Genomic DNA, 21,342 nt, shown 5'->3' on the forward strand with positions numbered 1-21,342 from the left:
GGTCATTCGAGGGGGGGGGTCAAAAAAGTTTTCGAGCGAAAAATTTGAGGAAGACCAGCCCCCCCCCCCACCAAAGTATTAATGAACACTCCCTAATTGCCCCCACATAGCAACAGTAAACAAACAATATATGTAGGGCAAAAATGAATATAGGGTACTTTTTAGGCACAAATTTTGGGCAATCTATTCAAAACTTCATCTATTGCTATGGTAGTTAATACGAAAATATTACATCACTTCGACGGCGAACACGTCAACCCACATGTCCGGAGAGCTGGGGTGCCACTGAATCATATTGCCGTGCCCAGGGGCCAGTAAAAGGTAAATCAGGCCCTGCTTGGCCGCTGCTTAAGGTGGTATTGGATGCATTTTCTAGAAATTAGAAAATGCTTTGAGCATGTTTTAAACAGATTAATTAAGTAGGGTAAAGTACACTGATCAATATGCCTTTTGTTTGGAGCAAATCGGACATACGGTTTCCATGATACATCAATTTATATTTTCTTTGTATCCTATTGTTTTTGTCAATAATCAATATAGTTAATGAGCTAAAAGGACTGGAAAGGCTCATTAATATGTAATTTTTGCCAATATTTTGCTAAAAATCAATGCATAAATGTTCAGGGTACTTTTATTTTGCATACTTTTGCCCTGAAACTTGGTCAAAGTGTTTCTAATATGTTCTAATGTATTATATAGTGAAGCCGCCCTCTAATTTGCATATTTGCATAATTAATGAGCTCATTTGCATAAATGCTAATTAATTATGCAAATATGCAAATTAGGGGCGGCTTCACTATATAATACATTAGAACATATTAGAAACACTTTGACCAAGTTTCAGGGCAAAATTATACTCTTAAATCTTGGCTACAAAATAAAAGTTATTTGATGCCAATGTGATTTTGGTCATGTTGGTTGTTAAGATGTGTTGGATAGAGCAAAATTTGGTACGTCGGAAACGGTCTGAACAGAATTTTGATTAAAAAGGTTGCCAACATCTATGTGGAAATCAATATGGAGCTTTATTTTGAAAATGATTAAATTGCTTTATTTTTGTTCAAATAATTAAATCAATATCTAATGCTTGCAGATAGTACAGTTTTACTGTGTATCGTGTCTTTTGCATAACATAACCGATTCATGTTCAGAATATCCGTCATATTGACCCTTTTCCATAGATTGTTGACTTCGATCGGTGAGCACGTCTTGGTTCAAGTGGTATCATAAGGTTAATTTCTTCTAATAAGTCGTATGCACAGTTTTTGTATTTTGTAAGTACATCTCACGGTCAAAAATTTTTTATTGCATGAGGCGAAAGGGCTTTGGTAGTAGGTTACAAAAAGTCACATCAAAAATTCTTCCGGAGCTTGTTGCCATAGCAACGGCAGATTTTATGATTTTAGCGGTTTTTGCTTATTTTGGGGTGAAAATAAGAGAAAATATACACTTTTCTGAATTGCTCTTGACTTAAAATTTGAGGTCACATCAAAAAAGCAACCTTATCACCATAAAGTACCATCTTTGCACTTTTCCCAGAGGCAAAAAATATTTCAAAAATATTTCCCCATGTGCAATTTTAGGGATGGGCAACATTGACAATTTAGCACTTTTGAAAAAATTTCATTTTTACCCTATCTTTGAAGTCAAAAAACGAATTTTGCTTGAGCACTCAGAATTATTTTCTCTTTGGTGGTACTTAAGCAGACATTGCCCCTTCCAAATCTGGTAAAAAAACTCTGGGGCTATTTGTCCTGTAAAGCCAGTGTTGCCAGAAAGTTTGCCAATTTTCAAAAAATGCATTTTTCGAAATAATGCATTTTCTACATATTTACTCATATAACTTTTTATACGGCCAACTTAATTGAAATATTGACCCTTTGCGTACAAGATTTGACACACAACTGCTTCCGGAAGCAACACTGAAAGGCTGCAGAAGAGTTGTGTTCTGCAAAAACCGGTATTGCCAGAAAATCTGACTTTTTAAATCTATATTTCCAATAAGCGCATTTACTACAGGCTCTAGGGGGGAGTTTGTGTACATGACTCTTTCAGAAATTTACCTTGCATTTTCATGTTATATATGCAAAGACCTTCAAAAAAAGTTTGGGTAAGAAGATCAGATCAAGTGCAATTAAAGATGGCGTCCAAAATGGCCGCCAAATAGGGGTTTCCATTAAAACACACTATAGCAACATGCAAATGATCTAATGATGAAAAATTATCGATGCAATTGATGTTTCTAATCAACGGAAATAAATATGTGCCCATTTTGTTTCATTCGGCGTCCAAAATTCAAAATGGCGTCCAAAATGGCCGCCAGAATAGCATATTTCCATTGAAATACACTAGAGCAACATGAAATTGATATAATAATAAAGTGTTTTCAATGGAGTTAATTTTTATAACTAAAAGAAATAAAATATGCACACAATTTGTTTCATTTGAATCTCTGCAATTCAAGATGGAATCCAAAATGGCCGCCAAATTAGGATATTTCCAGTTAATGTCCTAGTAATAATTAAATACAAATAGAATTCATATTTCCGATCCGTGAGCCAAATGGAACAAGCAGTGTGATGCCATGATTACTTATTTGGAGAGTACAAAGCTGTAGCATAGTGAACTTTAGTAGTTGTAGTCTAGTCAACGTTCCTATTTATAGCTGTAGCATATAGTTAACTATCTTAATATAGCTATAGCCCAGTTAACTTTTCTCAACATAGCTGATAGCCTATTCAACTTTCGTAACGTAGCTGGTATGTAGCAGAGTCAATTTTCCTAACTTCTGAGTGCTAGTACCTAAAATCTGTTTGCAAGGATGGATTCTGGCTAATAAAGCAATCCCACTTCCCACGATGTTTCGCTTGATGAGATAAAGTGCCCCCCTCCCGAGGTCGGTATGCTCCACTGGAATTAGGAGATGGTGGGTCTTTGGGAGCTGACGGCGAACCGGTAAAAGGGGGCCTTTCGGACCTGCAAACGGTTAGAATCAAGGGTCTTTCTTAACTCTCTGGTTGAAAATCGTCTGGAATAACCTAGATAATGTAAGGAATGACCAATTTAGAGTCTTTTACAGCTGAAATTATAAAAATCAGGAGTCTCTCAGAACTTTCGTAAAATGCATGTGTTCTTTGGAGCTGCGCGGTCAACACCATAGACCCTAGATATGAGTTTATAGGGTCTATATGTCCAAATACAGGGTTTTTTCGGGTAACTGGCGATAACACTAAGTACCAGCAATGAATGGTACAAGTACCAGCAATGGTAAAAGAATGCGAGAGTCGGTGAAATACATAATGACCATGTTACCAAGAGGCCAAGGCTAGTTGATTGAGACACATTTATTTTATCATGTGACTAATCAATGTTATCAGAAATAATACCCTAAAATCCATTCTAGCAATGTCTAGAGACAATGAAACTGTTCTAGGCGGATGTCGGATAACTGTAACTTTTGTAACATCTATGTTGTTCTACTGAGATGCTTTTTGGTCTTGAGTCTTAGGATTCAGTTTTGATATTATTTCTAGAATGGATTTCATGGTATACTTCTTATGACATTGATTAGTCACATGATTAATGTATCTTCATCAACCAGCTTCTTGGTAACATGCATGGTCATGGCTTTATTAGTTATACATAATCCATCCTTGCAAAACGATTGTCAGTACTACTAGTACTAATATGTTAGGAAAGTGGACTCGGCTACAGTTATGTTACAAAAGTTTAATAGGCTACAGCTATGTTGAAAAGGTTAACTAGGCTATAGCTATATTAGGAAAGTTAACTAGGGAAAAGCTATATAGGAACTTTGACTAGACTATACTCTGCACTCTCCATACTTTTCACAGAAATGAAAAGACAAAAGAAAAAGTCAAATTAAATGTAAAAACCTAGTTCTAAATGGCTTCAAATGGTTTTGATGGCTTTGTTATTTCAAAAGAAGTAACAAAATCAGTGATAGGTGACTAGTTGCTAGCTGTTCAAATGGATACATATAAGGGTATTTGGGTGACAGATTGAAAGGAAAAATAAGGGGTCTTTGGGTGACAGCAGTTTTTCATACTATCTGGCAACACCAAGCCCAAGTTTCAAAACCTGTATGAGCTCGTGCTAGCATATGTACAGATAAAGCTAGATAAAATAACGGTAACAGTTAAAATAATTAAATAAATTTAATTATGTAAAATGCACTTATTGGAAATATAGATTTAAAAAGTCAGCTTTTCTGGCAATACCGGTTTTTGCAGAAAACGATTCTTCTGCAGCCTTTAAGTGTTGCTTCCGGATGCAGTTGTGTGTCAAATCTTGTATGCAAAGGGTAAATATTCCAATTAAATTGGTCGTGTAAAAAGTTATATGAGTAAATATGTAGAAAATGCATTATTTTGAAAAATGCAGTTTAAAAAATTGGGAAACTTTCTGGCAACACTGGAATTTGAGAGATACCAATGAAACAAATTGTGTGCATATTTATTTCCTTTGGTTATAAAAAATAATTCCACTGAGAATACTTTATTATTATATCAACTTCATGTTGCTCTAGTGTATTTCAATGGAAATAGGCTATTCCGGCGGCCATTTTGGACGCCATTTTGAATTTTTAAAATCCGAATGAAACAAAATGAGCATATTATCATATATGTATTTCCTTTGATTAGAAACATATTGTATCAATATTTTTTCATCATTAGATCATTTGTATGTTGTTTTAATGGAAAATCCCTATTTGGCGGCCATTTTGGACGCCATTTTTGATTGCACTTGATCTGATTTTCTTACTCAAATTTTTTGAAGGTCTTTGCATAATTTATATAACATGAAAATGCAAAGGAGTCATGTACACGAACTCCTCCCTAGAGCCTGTAGTAAATGCGCTTATTGGAAATATCTATAGATTTAAAAAGTCGGATTTTCTGGCAATACCGGTTTTTGCAGAACACGACTCTTCTGAAGCCTCTAAGTGTTGCTTCCGGAAGCAGTTGTGTGTCAAATCTTGTACGCAAAGGGTCAATATTTCAATTAAGTTGGTCGTATAAAAAGTTATATGAGAAAATATGTAGAAAATGCATTATTTCGAAAAATGCATTTTTTTGAAAATTGGCAAACTTTCTGGCAACACTGGCTTTACAGGACAAATAGCCCCAGAGTTTTTACCAGATTTGGAAGGGGCAATGTCTGCTCAAGTACCACCAAAGAGGAAATAATTCTGGGTGCTCAAAGATAGGGTAAAAATGTCATTTTTTCAAAAGTGCTAAAATGTCAATGTTGCCCATCCCTAAAATTGCACATGGGGAAATATTATTGAAATATTTTTTACACCTGTGAAAAGTGCAAAGATGGTACTTTATGGTGATAAGGTTGCTTTTTTAATTTGACCTCAAATTTTAAGTCAAGAGCAATTCAGAAAAGTGTATTTTTTCTCTTATTTTCACCCCAAAATAAGCAATAACCGCTAAAATCATAAAATCTGCCGTTGCTATGGCAACAAGCTCCGGAGGAATTTTTGATGTGACTTTTTGTAACCTACTACCAAAGCCCTTTTGCCTCATGCAATAAAAAAATTTTGACCGTGAGCAGACACATGTGGTTTTTACCTGGAATCCCAATTAACAATCTGTTTATCTGATTTCCACGGCAAGATGTTAAAATTGCTTAATATAAGGACCTAATTACTAATTACCTTTTAACGTGGTTTAGTCAAAATCTGGCAAATGTCACTAACATTTGAGTGTCACCCATCGATTGAACCCATCGATGTTTCCTTTTCATGTTTTAAACTCCCAAGGTCATGAAGGTATGTCACGTCAGGGAGCTCAAATTATATCTATCCTGAGTAAGCAAGCTTAAAAGGGCATTTCGTAATCCACAGACTCATCCCCACTTTTCTCAAAAAAGTTGAGATTTTTATATCACTGGAAACCTCTGGCCACATAATGTTTATATATATACAAAATATTTCTTGCAGATTAATTCGTTTAGCAAAGATATCGTGAAATTTGAATTTCGTTCTGGTGCACCATAACGAAATTACAACACATTGTCTATGGAGCAGTGTAATACACATAATCATGCATAACTCGCAAACGCAATATCGGAATCAACTGAAATTTTGGGAATATGCTTTTTTCGTGGATATGTACTGAAAAATGTCATAAAAAGAGGATGCTAGGATCACGAAATACTCCTTTAAGCAGTTGGACAACCGCATCTTAAAAACATTTTTATGCAGATTATCCCAAGCTACGGCTTACTAAACTGTTGGCTTCAGTTTTGACCGTTTCCGACGTACCAAATTGCTTTAACCAACATATCTAAACAACCAGAATGCATCAAATAACTTTTATTTTGTAGCCTAGATTTAAGTGGGTAATTTCAATATCCTAACCCCTAACACGTACGATAACAGAGATGTGAAGTTGGAGGTAGAACTTTTTGAATGACCCTCGTATAAAATGTTGACCTTGACAATTTTTCGCTTTGCATGATTAAACCATACACTGTATAAACATAAAGTTCATGATTAAATACTGACCTAACAAGTTCCTGACAGTAAAATGATAAGATAGTAATGATAATTATTCGTTTATATCAGTACACATTAAATGCGTTGCTGCGCTACTTCGTAGTTAATTTTTATGATTTAAACAAAATCCAGACTTTACTGTTCTGACATTGTTTTGTTCTCAGCTATATGCATGATTAAACAACTATATTCTACAAATTTATTATTCCATGCTGTAATTAAGTATTGAACTAGACAATGCATTGGCATTGGTTTGATGCAAATATGCAGTGACTATAACGTCGTGTCAAATTGCAGTGTTGTGGACAGTACGTACCATGGAAACTCCGCAAGCCGTTTCTCTTCAACATCGAAATGCTGGGCAATATGAATCTGATGTCAGCATTAGCAATGGGAACACTGAGGACAAGAGCCTTGTGGGGCCCCCACAAAGTGACACAGTGGTCTTACGGCGACAGATTGGGGTATTTGGTTGCATATATTTCACTGTTGGAACTGTTATAGGATCGGGAATTTTTATTTCACCGAAAGGCATCTTAGAAAATACAGGTAAATAACGTAGCCCTGTGCTGTTAAATAAAATTAAAAACAGGGAAAATATGGCACAACATCCAATGGGGGAGTAACACAAAACAAACAAAGTTAAAAGTTTCGAAAAGACAAAACTAACTTTTCTTTCTCGAGGGATAAAATAAGAGACCTGCTCTCAATATAGTGGAGATTAGCTCAGGTCTATGTTGATATTTTGTCCATGATTTTGAATTGTTGGTGGAAATGACTGTACCAGGTGTCTGAAATTAACTGCATTGAAGTTCGAGCCCCGGAAAAACGGCTTGTGGGATTACGCCTGTGGGCAGCGTTTGCATGTTGTTTATTATTATTATTATTATTATTGTTATTGTTATTGTTATTATTATTATTATTAGTGTTATTATTATTATTATTATTATTATTATTAATAATAATAATAATAAGATCTAGACTACAAGCACTTTCAAGAAACCTTTTGTTATTGTGCTGATTGAATAAAGTGCAATAAACGTCAATGAAACTTTTAACTAAAAAAGGATGTCAGAACAACTTTGGAGTTAATTTAATTAAAGGTTAACATAATTAAATCATTAGACAATCCCCAACCTTACAAAATGTTTTAGAAACGTTAAAGAAAACACGTATTCACTACTTTGTTTTCTTTTGAAAACACAGGCTCTGTTGGATGGGCTCTAATAATCTGGGCAGTATGTGGCGTATTATCTACAATTGGGGCTTTATGTTATGCAGAACTTGGAACAACATTTCCAAAATCTGGTGGTGACTATATATTCCTGTTAGAGAATTTCGGGCCGTTGCCTGCGTTCCTACGCATATGGACATCAATTGTCGCAGTAAGAACAGCAAATAATGTCGTGCTCGCTATCACAGCTGCAACATACTTGCTGATTCTATTTTTCCCGAATTGCAGCGATCCTCCAACTAATGCAGTCAAGGTGATAGCTGCTCTTTTGATTTGTAAGTAATGCTAGTCGTTATGATTTTTCCATAATGCTGAATAACAGATTACTATAAATCGTTCCTATATAGTCCCGGGGTCACTCCCATTGTGGCCTGTACACCATCCGCGATAATTAACTTTTGAAAAGCACCCTAAACAAGGATTTAACCCTTGGCTAAAACAATACCCTAAACAGGTGTTTGCACACCCTAAACAGGGATTTTATTCCTTGCATCAAATTGCATACCCTAAATTTAATTTCCGCGTATTAGCAATTGCAATTTTGCTACCCTTTTTTCCAATATTTCTTGTTTTTGACACCCTAAACGCATTACGCGCGTATCGTGCTTACCCACGAAAAACTACATTTTTTACGCGTTTTCATTATCGCGGATGGTGTACAGGCCACAATGGGAGTGACCCCCGGGGTATATAGTCGAACACCTGAAGTGCTTTACGTAATTCGCCGAACGCGATTAGCGACCAAGGAAAAACAGGCTTTTCACTGTTAAAATATCGCCCTCTGTAGACACAATAATAGGTATGCGGACCGTTAGTAGTTGATTGCTAATCGGCAATATGCGGTGATTGCAGCACGCCATTTATGCATATTTTGAACTTTTGATTCTTTCCAAAATGACATAGTCAGATATTCAGATAGCAAGTGAATATGTGCAGAGGCGGGTCCAAGATTATCAACTAGCGGGCGCAGGGGGTAGAATTTGCTGAAATTGGGTATGATTTTTCTCAATTAGCTTAATTTCCTATGAAATTTTAAAACGAACGTACGCCGGATTTTCTCCTATGTGGGGTATATCAGGAATAAGTTATACTCTCTGCTTTTCACCTCTGGTATTGTACAGTCCATTTTCAAAACACTGATACTTGTCCGAGAGGTAACTGATTCCTAAGAATAACAACCGCATCTTACAAAGGATACCCTTCTTGAAAATTATTTATTGGTGGTCCTACCCAGAAGGTTGGCCTTATGGGGTGGGGTCCAATCACCAATATATGGTTGAACAACATGTATGCTTGCAAAAAGTACCTTTTATAATGGAATGTTTGAGAATAATAATATGGTAATAAACAATTTCAATCAACCATTCATAGGATGTATTTTTTTAGCAATGCATACAGTCTTTCAATCATGTGTACCTTATCAATATTTTGGTCACTAATTTCATTAATTTACTTTCAATAATTAAATTTTGATATGTGCATTTTGTTTTTGTTGGGTTTTTTTCTTTGTTTTTCCTTAAATGTTAACATAGGATATGTCATTGATGGACATGACAGCTGGTTGGTTGGATTCGGCATTTTTGTTGTCTACCAACCTGCTGCCATGTTAAATAAATGCCATATACCTGTATCAAGGGGTTACAGAGCTACAGGCCTCTGGGCCTCAACTGTAATTCCTTCACTCGTCGTTGTATTATGTATTTCCATAGTTTATTATATATTTATTATTCTTTATATCTTTATAATGTATCATGCTTATTCTTGTATCATGTAATGAGTAAAAAGATAATAATAAATCTATCTAATCTATCTACAAAATGAAGAGCAAACACTTTGATATTTTACTAACTTTTGCATGCGGATGAACATGACATTTTTCATGTAGCATATAATATTATTTCTCGCTTTTTTGTGTGTAATTTTGCTTTGCCCATGTCCTTACATGAATATTTTTTTGTTTTAAGTTTCAATTTTTGCAGTTAACTGTGCGAGTGTTGTATGGAGTACTCGTGTGCAAGCTATATTTACTATTGCCAAAATTGCTGGATTATCAATTATTGCTATCTCTGGGATAGTCTTACTTATACAAGGTAATAAAATGCGAGTTTTCCTTTTAGATACGAACGCAATTGCATCAGACTCAATCCCGGGGGGGGGGGGGTACTCAAGGTTGGGTTTGGGAGGGACGTGCCGCTGAGATTTTGGAAGTAGACCCATAAATATACCAATTTTTCAAGAAATTTGGACCCATTGATATACCAAAAGTCAAAAATTTCAGCCGAATTTACCCAAAATTGTCTTAGTTTTTGCAAATTTTCGCAAAATTTTGGCTCGAATAAGGAAAAATTGGGCTGTTTTCATATACCAAAATAGGCTTTGAAAAAAGGGGTCATTGATATACCAGAAGGCTGAAAATGCTACCCATGTTTGCGGCACGTCCCCGTATGGTCATTTGTACTGAGTACCCCCGGGACTCAATATTAAAATACTTGCGTCTGATCCAAAGGCTTCCGTACAGGGAACTACGCTTATTAAACAATCTGTATTGTACCAGTTATTGTGTTTGGTGGTTGTTGTTTTTTTGTTGCTATTGGTCCTTTTTCCTGCATCCAAAAATGACTGATTTAACATTAATTATATAGTAATAGTATAGTATAGGGAAAATTGAGTTAGCTTGAAATTCCCCTGGACAAGGAACGACCTGCTAATTTGTCTCGTAACCCGTACGAAACTCGGGGAGCTGATCCTGGTTGCGAAGGTTATTTGTGGAAATATGTCTAGGGTGTGCGCTCTTGAAGCAGCAAAGGCCATGAATTGTTGTTAAATGGTTTATGGAATGATATGGGGGCCGTAGTAGTCAGCGACAACATGCAAAGTGTGTTGAGGCTTGTGGATCAACATCTAGGCTTTGTGCCTGTGCGTAGCGCACTATTAAATCACTGCGCTTTTTATTAAATTCATCAGTTTGGATATATCGTCATAATAATGTACAGTAGCCAATGAAAAGTTATTATATTTATTGTAATGCTACAATATTGTATTGCTAAATAAATAAAAACGAAAATACTATGTTTACAAAGCATGCAGCCTATTTGTTATCTTGCTTTCAATGATAAAGCTTGATAAGGAAGTCATATATTTTGCTTGATAGATTGAACAGAATTATTTGCTCTCAATAAATATAATATGGTAATTGTGATAAGCAGCCCTGTAAGCAGCCTAGATACTAGGCTGGACCATAGTTCAATCTCAAAATATACATTATTTAACATGATTGTCAATGATTTATAGTGGTTGTAACATAAATCACTGAGCGTCTCCAAACGCCATGCTGTATCTTCTCAGATAATGATGGCGAACTTGTAAAGGATAACTATTTGATAAACATCTGATTTTCAGTTGTCATGCACACGCATTCATATTATGACTATGAGGTACTTGTATTGGTATAAAATTTATGAAAAGTAAATTTACTTAGATTAATATGGAATTGGTAATTTTCCAATTATTTACCCTGACATTTGTCACAGGTAACACACAAAACTTTGAGAATGCATTTGCTGGTGCTACCCTGGATCCTACCAAACTACCGTTAGCATTCTACTCAGGATTATTCGCTTACTCCGGATGGTAAACTTATTAATATCATGATCATATGTATGTTGTACATAATACTCAATATGATCTATATTACTATCTCTGCGACCAATTGATATCTGACTAAAAATACCCTACAGTAAATAAGACTAAAAAATGGTGGCTAGCAACGGTTTTGTAATAAATGACCATAATTGGCTCAGCAAGATAATAGTATACGCCAGGGGAGTAGGAGTTTTAAGGGGGGAAGTGAGAATTTTTAGGGGTCTGGAGGAGAATTCTTATTTTTAAATAGAAAAGGTAAAACAAGGAATCCGAAAATTTTGAACGGACGCGAGGGGGAGAGCAACTTGTTTTGTCAATTGTTTTGGTAAAATTACCTCCTGGAGTAAATATTGAACGGTCCCTTAAAGGGTAAAATGAGTTTTTGGTAAGAAAATGGAAGAGGAATGGAAGAGGAAGTCTGCAGAAGGGGGACCAATAGCTTTAGCTTCTAGTAATTAGATTGAGTCTGGGATGAGAGGATTAGAAGTCCAGAGTGAGCTGCAGATCTTGTAGAGATGGCGGCGGTGCTGTTTATAGTATAGGCATCGAGCAAGAAGCAATAATTGGAAAGTTCCTAGATTGAAGGAAGACCTGGGCAGCAAAACGTTGGTCAGATTCAAGCATGTTGCTGAAAGTGCTAATAACATGATTAAAGGGGTAGCCATGACCAGTGCCGGTAAAGAGTACCAGTAGTGCAAAGTAAAGTATTTTTAACTATGTTAACAGCAATGTTTATTTCTACTTTTATCACGATTATGCATATTAGGCAATTTCTTCCACAAATAACAGAGGAGGTGATTCGTCCATCAAAGTAAGTTTAAACAAATGAAAAGACAAGAACGACAAAAGTATACAATAAAACTCTCTTGCATGTTGATAATATCCTAGCACAAACTATATCTGCATTCTACGCCGTCTTTTTATGGAGTAGGTGTTTTTTTGCCGTTTCTAACACATTTACTGTCATTTCCCGTATAAAATCTCCCCCAACCATCAAATACACAGTAAAATCACAAAAACCTGTCTTTTTCCGTGTAAATCGACTCAACCACCAAATACACAGTAAAATCACAAAAACCTGTCTTTTCCCGTGTAAATCGACTCAACCACCAAATACACAGTAAAATCACAGAAATGCTGTGTACACAGGATTACACAGAAAAACATCCTTGCATTTTTAATTCACCCCAATCCAAATTACACAAAAAATTCCCCTGCATTTCAACTTATCCAAAAAAAATGCAGGGAAAAAAATTCCCCTGTATTTTTTTATCGTTTCCATAGACCCTTGCAACAGAATCGTGTTCGCAACCAATGTAGTGGCTGCCACTTCTGGTGTAGACATGTAAAGCTGATTCTAGTTGTAGCCGTTATGAAACTCAAAATTAAATTTTTGTAATCAATATCTTACCTTTACAATAGTCGGTTGAGAAATCTTGTAGATAAATATACGTGTCTAAAAAATAAAAGCAGTGCTAATGAAACACAAATGGAAGATCAATAGAACTGTGTTTTAAATTATAAACAACGTACTTGTACTGGCTGCAAAATGTCGAAATATATCCACTTCGAGTTGTTTGTTTTGTACTGCTGTTGACCTTTTACCATACTAACTCATATAACTGCTCACACACTGTATGTGTGTGTGTTGTACTACATGGCGTGGCCATTGCTTTTCACATACCAAAATCGTTTGTTTATTGCTGTTAGCAGTCATATTGCTCCGGAGTTACTCACAAAGTTGCTTTTGATTTTCACTGTCCCTAAAAACTTTTGAATTCACGATTACTTTCATGTGATTTTGTCTTAAAAACGCGATTTAGCTGTCACTACTACATGTAGATGACACGTCAACAATTTTAAAAATAGACTGCGGTGTTTCTAGTATGTTGTTGTGATGGCGCACTATTTGTTTTTTTAATCTGCCGTTACAAAGAGATTTTTGAAAATAAACATTGTAAATTTGTTTGTTTTTAAATAACAGATTTTTTGGGTAATATTTGAGGCTGATTTAGCCAGTTTTTGAATTTTTTTTCATTCTAAGGTTTAAATACACCAATTTCCTAATTAATATTCATGAGATCTGCTAGCTTAGTGGTTTAGATTCTTGGTTCTGTGAAACGCGTGAAGTCAGAGCAGCGTGAGTTCGAGTCCCCTCGGGGGAAAAAAATTACAAAAAAAGGAAGGGTGAATGAAAGGACGAAAGTCACAAATGCATTCATGAAGGAAATGTACAAGAAATAATTGTCAAATGGACCTCAAAAGAGAGTGAACGGAATTGTTTCTTAGGATTTCTGACCTACCTTTACAGCACATATGAAGAGGTGAATGAAAGGGCGAAAGTCACAAATGCATTCATGAAGGAAATGTACAAGAAATAATTGTCAAATGGACCTCAAAAGAGAGTGAACGGGGTTGTTTCCCAGGATTTCCGACTCTTCAAAAACACAAACAGGGCAGGGGGGAGGGGGTTTGGACACACGTTGAACTGACGTCACACGCGACATAGTCCAAAATCTAAATCGCTAAGCCAGCAGATCTCATGGGGGAGGGGAGGTAGTTAGATGTAGATGTAGAACTAACAAAAACAAACCCTAAGGAACTGACATATGCCCCGTTCTGTAGCTCTAAGGAATTGGCCCTCGAGTTTCCGCAGCGACTACAGAATTGGAAGATGGTGCGCCAACAAGCCACTTCATGGGTGTCGGTTTCTCTGAAGATGTTACAATGGTTAAATGTAACTCAAATCTTCAACAATTTTTGAAAAAAACTCATTAACTTATCCAAAAAAAAAATGCAGGGAAAAAAATTCCCCTGCATTTTTTAACCTCTTCATCAAAATCAAAAAAATTTTTAATTTTTACTTTTAATATATTATTTCACAAAAGTTATCCACAAGACCAAATTTGTCTTGATAATTTTTAACATAGTCATATCTTTTTTTCAATCGGTGGTTCGTTCGTAACAAACTCAAGAGTCTTTTTCAAAACCTCGAACTCCTCTGTCCTTTCAGGAAAAATCCAAGGTGGTCTTAAACACAATCTCATCCTGTATCTATCCTTATACCACCCAATGTAACACATCAAAAGGTTGATTGCCTGGATTCTTACTTTGTTTCCGTTGTAACCGCTAGCAGCAACAAACAGGTTTCGAGACTAGTACCATTCCACATATAAAAATCTCCTTTGGACGAGTCTTCCAGTTTTTGGAATATTTCATCATCAGCGAGCTCAAAATAAATCGAATCTGCCATTTTTTTTTTAAAATAAAGATGATCGTAGCATTTTGGATTCTCACGAGCGCTCTTTTGGATTCTCCCGAGAGAAGAATCAGGATGGAAGCCAAGCGTATGACAGAAATTTTGAAAGCCTACAACGATGCTAAAAAGACGGAATGAGTACAAAAAAAAAAAACAAAAAAAAAAAAAAAAAACCCTTGTGATTATTAATCACAAGAGGTTTTTGTTGTATTACTACACCCAGTTTAAAATAGTTGTAATCAAGTAGGTTACTACAAATGCGGCGTATCCAGTAACTAAAGGATCCCGTCCAGCACAAAATTCCCAAGGTTCTCTAGGTGCGCCGTCTTTGTATCTACCTTCAGCTTTTACTAATCCGTTTTTGTACCAACACGTCATGTACGTGGGATAATTATCATCAAACACCATCTCAGCCTTCATTTTTGTTTTTCCTCGTCATAGTACCATCTCCAAACGCCGCATGGTTTTCCTTCATCATCCCACATTTCTTTCCGATACTCTCCGTACGCTTTCAGGTTCTCAACCCAGTTGTCATCCGTTAGATTTGGAAGATCCATTTTATTTAAACGTGGTTATTTGTACAAAACGAACTTAAATTCTATCTTAGGCAGAATGAGTACAAAAATAAAAACCTCTTGTGATTAATAATCACAAGAGGTTTTTTTTGTCATAGTTTACCACATCCATTTCAAAATGGATGTAACACCGTAGGTTGCTACAAATGCAAGGTATCCATCACTTCCCAAGATTTCCACAATTTTTTAGTTACATATATATTTTTTGTATTTTATTAATCCGTTTTCGTCAAAAAATGTTATCTCCGAGGGATCATTGCCAATAAACTCCAACTCAGTCATTATTTTTGTTTTTCTTCGTCGTGGTACCATCTCCAAGCACCGCATGGATTTCCTTCATCATCCCACTCTTCTGTTCGATACTCTCCGTACGCTCTTAGGGGCTTAATCAACCTCTTACCCGTTAATTGTATAATATTAATATTGCCCATTTCTTTTTTATTTATACAAAACAAGTTTGATTTCTAATTTTTTATTTTCTACGGATTCAATGTACTTCGGAGACTCTCCAAAGCTTCTTTTTTTCCTCTTTCCAATCCAGCCTGTTCCGCCTCTGTACGAATTTCACGTTCTCTATCAGTCGTAAGTTCAATTAAATCCGCTCTGGTTCTGTGCTTGATTCCAGCCTTGTGACCTCGGTAGTTTTCCATTTCCCGCAGAATGTGATGGAAATCCTCATTGCTCACAACCCCATCTTCAAGAGCTCTAGACACCAGATCATTCACCGTGTTCAAACTGGACTCTGCGGTTCTTTTGACACTTTCGTGCTTTTCGACCTTCTTCATCGTTGCTTTTCCGAGAGCCACGCATGCTCCACTAAAAAAAAAAAAAAAAATTGCTATTCCTCCGAGAGGAATGCTTACGAAAGCTCCAACACCGTGGCCAGAGTCCCGACAGCTCCCGTTCCGCTTCCAACTGCGACGAGTCCTGCTACTTGAGCCGTGTTGTAAAACACATTCCAAACTGTTTTGTATTTTCTCCTTAGTTGATCTCTTTGGTCAACTTCTTTTCGAGGAGTCGCGGATTTCGGATATCTTACTTAGTCGAATTGAACTCCCTGATCCTCTCCTGTGGAAGATCAGGGTATATTTGCGGTGCTGTAGGTTTTTTCATCCTTTTATTTAATTAGTCAATTAGAACTTCATCATCCGTAAAGTTTAAAACGTGGTTTTCAACGAAATGCTGTATGATTTCTTGCTTGGTTAATTTTTTTTCGTAGAAGCTAAGTATTCCCAGTTGCTCAAAATTCATGTTGATTCCAAGGAGACTTACCAGGGCTTGAGTTTTGTAGACATTTGCTGAAACCCCGTTGATCCAAAAGCAAAGCTTATTTTCAACGTACTCGATCGAGACATGATGCATAATCGTAGTGTCCGTTTGAACGGATGTGGAAAAGAGGGTTTGCCGCGCGTTATTTAGCACTTTGAACGATATCGAGTCGTCGGTCCAAGTAATATTTAGGTACATAAAGAAATTCGGATTAGACTGAAACGTCAAAGAACAAACGTTCGCTGGGGCGTTCGGCGGGTTCTCTCCCGATTTTAAAAAAAAGAGAGGTTCCAAGGCTGAGCAATAAAATGTGGGTTGTTGAAGAAAATTTCTAAAGGTCTAGTGAGTCGCATGGGGGCCAAATCTTTTCCGGGATTCGACAAATTCGTAAACCCAGCAGTGATACCAATTTGCATAGGCCTAGCGTTGAAAGTGTTGTTCATTCCGTTTTAATTTCGATCAACTTGTCTCTCACCAAGTCGATGTTTTTTTTGGCTCGGATGGAAACATAGTGCGTTCCGTCTTCGTTCATCCATACCATGAATCTCCCCAAAACATGCAAGCTGGTATCGTGCTCGTGTCCAATTTGTCGGTCTACGTACTCTTTCGTCACAGCGTCCTCGTTGTCCGTGGGAGTTCCGAGACCCGTGACTCTATTGCCGCTCATAGCGAGTTCGCCGGTCATCGAGTCGCCATCCTTCGAAACTTTTCTGTCGTTTAACCATGAGGTTAGGCTGGTCACGGAACCCATAGTAGCTGCATCTTGAGGGTCGGTTGGATTCATCAACCCAGTTATTTTTTTTCCTCCCATGTTAATCCTTCCGGTCATTCGCGCTCCAGTTTTTTTGACGTACGCGGAAAGATCTACATCTTCGCCAGCTATTGACGTTGATTTTTTTTGATCGTTGGTCCCCGGATAGACATTCTTTCTTTTATTTTATCGGATTTCAAATTCCAAATCCAGCGGTTGATCGTGATTATCGAGCTTTCTCGAAGAATTTTTCCATTCTACTTTGAAGTTGAAGTCGAGCTCGTGGATGGTTCCGTTTTGCAGTTTTTTGAAACTCGGCTTTTCGTAGGTCGAAACGAAGTATTCTCCGAACGCGGCGTTTGTGAGATCGAAGGACCCAAGAACTCGACCTCCCTGCAGAACGTCGTCGTTGTCTACGAGATTGTCCGTGGTTGACAGCTGATTCAGGTACACGAGAATTCTTCGAGGTAAAAATTCTATCGCCCGATCTCCCGTGTATTCACCATCCGCTAGCCACCCTTCGTCGTCCAATCCGAACATTTCTCGAACGCGGTCCGGAAACCAAATCTGATACTGCTCGTGAATTCTCATGTTGAGTTTTCCATCGCGGTCGTCGACTTCGAATTCGAAACCGTCGATTTGACTCGTGAATTCTTTTACGAGCTGGTCAAAATTATACAGCCCCGGGCTTATTTTTATCGCTTCTTCAGGTCCCTGCCCTCCTTGAGTGTACCTCCACTCTAGTTCCTCTTCGACGTTGAACCAACCTACTCGACCCGAGATCCTTTTGATTCCAATTTTTAAGTTTTTGCCGTTATTGTCTATACTTTGCAACGGGCGATAAGGTTTTCCTTTGCCGGTGCCGGTAATTGTGACAAACATTTTTCTTTTATCTTTCAATAAAATGAGAACCGGAGGAGTATTCGAACCGACGCACGGTTTCAGTCTCGTAAATCAAGAAATTCAAGTCAGCAAAAAAGGAAAATTTTACGTAAGATTTCCTAGTTTGTGGCAAAAGTACAAACTTCCGAGAGTCACGGACAAAACCGTGTACGATGACTGGCTCTCCAACCAGATGCAATTCTGGCAAAACCAGCTGAACTTCGCGGTCTGGTGCGCCACGTCAGGATGTGGGGTGTCCAAAGAACTTCTTAGTCACAAAGATCCGATGATTCGATCCGTGTTCAGATTTCACGCATATTATCAGATCAGAAGAATCCTGTCGGAAATGTCCTGTCCACTACCCTCGGAGGAATCCTTCAATCCTCTGAACAACGGGATCGACACCCACGCTTACGAAAGAATTTGCAACGAATTCGGAGTGTCCGCGAGAGCTAATTGGAGACAAAAGTTCGATCTTTCCAACGGAATGGGCAGTTACTTCTTCAACAAACAATTTTACGACTGGAAATTCGTGACCACCAAAAATGGTCGAAGCTTACCAACGGAGGAAACTACAGTCAGTCGATGGACTGGAAAGTTCACTTTGACGCGGACAGCTTCGGAGGCGTGGACAATCAGACTGACAAGATTCTATACATTGAACAGCTGTTCGATCACGATCCGGATATAACCGACAGATCCATTCGGAAAGGAGATGCCATGGCTGCCATCGGCAGTTTCGTGGCAGACACTTGGAACGAGGGTTTTACACGCGCGGGAGTTTCGAGAATCAACGACTCCATCAGGACTTACACGTGGGCAATTCTCGGATCCCAAGCTCAAGCCAGATCTGGCATCCTGCGTTCCGGCAAGGCGTTCGACGCTCAAAAACAATTTCTAGCAAACGTCGAGGATGCGATCAACTCGGTCGTGGATTTTCCGGACTCGATAGACAGATACCAGAGAACTCTTCAGTACGCTCAAAGCAAACTGGATTTTGTCGTGGGTTACGGACTTTACTTGCTCCCGAGCAACATGGAAATCCTCGTGGGATCCGTAAACGGATACAACAATTTCATCCAAATCGCCACGGATGACATGCAGATAGGGCTAAACTCAGACGTAAACACCGACTCTCGACCGAATGTTGAAGACAGTGCACCTGAGGAAAGTCCGTTGTTTGAAACGGTTAAAAGCCCATCTTTGGCTGAAGGGGTTGAAAGTTCACTTATGGTAGAGGAGGTTGAAAGTCCGCCCTTAACTGAAGACCTCCTACTAATGCATGATGAAAAAAGCTTTCTTTAATTTTGGGAGCAGCCGTTATTGGATTAGCCATCGTATATTTTCGTTAAAATAAAAGATGGATGTCCCACCAGCCGAAGAAGCAAGTGAAAGGGAGAAGCTGATAGAAGAGAGAGAGAAAGCCGCTTACAATACAAGAGTTGAACTAGCATTCACGTTTGTGTGGATGACTTGTCTCGCGGCAAAAATTTGGTGGCTTAAGTAAAAAAATAATCCTTAGTATTTATTTTTTGCTAAGGGTTATTTTTTTTGCTCGTCGTATTACTTTTTCTTTTTCTCGTATGCCTCTGTTACATTTTTGTACAAAATTCCTCCGACCGCGAGAGCAAAGATCCATAGGTGTTCCGCTAGAAATCCTACCACGGATCCGGCTGTTTTCATCACAAAATTTACTACGGCTCCGATGACTCCCGGAAGAGCGACCAAAGCTTTGTCTCCGAGTTTTGCGAGAAGATTTGCGATTTTTTGCAGCTGAGCCTTGAGCCAATCCGACCAGGTTTTTGGCTTTGGAGGTGGACCTGGGTCGGGCTTGGGTTTTGGACCGGGGTCTGGTTTTGGTTTTGGACCGGGGTCTGGGTTTGGCGCTGGAGTGACGGCTGATTTTGTTGCTAAAAGTATTCCTTCAACAACAGCTGCAATTGTCATACCAATGGCTGTAAGCAAAGATGTAATGGTAACACCTTGCTCCGTGAATAAAATTCTGAGTTTTTCACCGACCGTTTTGTTTCCATACAGTACTTTGTAAATTGTTTCTCGAATTGCCACGAGTTGATTTCTAAGCGGCGGTTTCAGATCGTTCAAAAGTTCTTGCTGAGCTTTGTTTTCCTCTTCAAAATTCCCGATTTCTTCGTTTAATCGTTCTATTGTTTCTTGATCAGTTTCTGGGTTATCTCTCTCTCGTTTTCTCTCTTCTATTAACTCGTTGTTGGCTGTAATTTTTGCCGTTGCTATTTGAATTTGTCGTTCAAGCGTGTTAATGGATTTATGCGCTCTTTGAAGGTTTCGCGCTGTTCTCGGAGTGAACGAGGTGTCATGTTCGATAGTTTGCGGTTCAGTAAATGAAGTCTCAGCTTCTGGCGAGGCCGCCCTTGCGTCTGGATCAAACGACGTTTCACCTCCTTCTTCGACAATTGTTAATAACAATTGATCGGTGCTTTCAGATATATTTTGTAGTTCTATCGGCTCTCCATTGTCAATGCTATTAATCCCAGCCTGCGCTCCACGAGAAACATTCAAAGCCGCAGCCTCAACTCTCGGCGATATATCAGGTATCAACCCTAATGCTCGAAAAAAATCTACTCCAAGTCCAGGTATCTTTTGTAGAGTTGACTTCGCATAAAAATCTCGAGAATTAGACTTGTGAGTCAATTGCACCCATTTTCCACCCCATCTCACCCATAATCGACCATTTTTGCCTCCCTCAAATTCATAGATACCAATCTCCTTTTTCACCTTATGAAATTGTTTAAACGCGTTAACACGTTCTAAAACCTCTTCTTTGGATGCTCGAGTTTCTTCAGTTAGACCAAGCGGAACTGTGTCTCTCGCCCAATTTGGTCTTTGCCCCTGATTAGGCACTTCAATTTCACTTTGATTTAGTGAAGTATCATTAAAACTGTCATCTTCTGGTAAAAGCGGAGTTTCTTCATCATCCTCGTATTCATCATTCACAAATTCGATTTTTTCACCTTCGGCCATTTATTTTACGTATAAATAAAAGATGGCGACTGAATACGGATACAAATTGGACCCATACCGACAACTTCGCAAAGCGCGAGGAGTTAAAGGTGATAGACGTAGCATTCGGAATACGCACGTTCCGAGTACCATCGACCAAACCGGAATTCTCACGGTGAGATTTCCTGGTCTTGGAAAAGATGACGTAATATACCCTGGAAC

At 38.0% G+C, this 21,342-nt stretch overlaps 1 protein-coding gene across 1 annotated transcript in view; it reads left to right on the plus strand.

Annotated features, from left to right (window-relative positions):
- Window positions 1-6,402: 6,402 nt before the first annotated feature.
- The window catches only part of LOC140136282 (cystine/glutamate transporter-like), a 33,772-nt gene continuing 18,832 nt past the window's right edge, over window positions 6,403-21,342 (plus strand). Inside the window, 5 exon segments of the mRNA XM_072158008.1 lie at window positions 6,403-7,078; window positions 7,736-8,038; window positions 9,728-9,853; window positions 11,294-11,393; window positions 12,172-12,216. Of these exon segments, the coding sequence (XP_072014109.1) occupies window positions 6,847-7,078; window positions 7,736-8,038; window positions 9,728-9,853; window positions 11,294-11,393; window positions 12,172-12,216 (806 nt within the window). The 5' untranslated portion in view covers window positions 6,403-6,846.

The sequence above is a fragment of the Amphiura filiformis genome, chromosome 16 (assembly GCF_039555335.1).
Source record: "Amphiura filiformis chromosome 16, Afil_fr2py, whole genome shotgun sequence".
NCBI lineage: Eukaryota > Metazoa > Echinodermata > Ophiuroidea > Amphilepidida > Amphiuridae > Amphiura > Amphiura filiformis.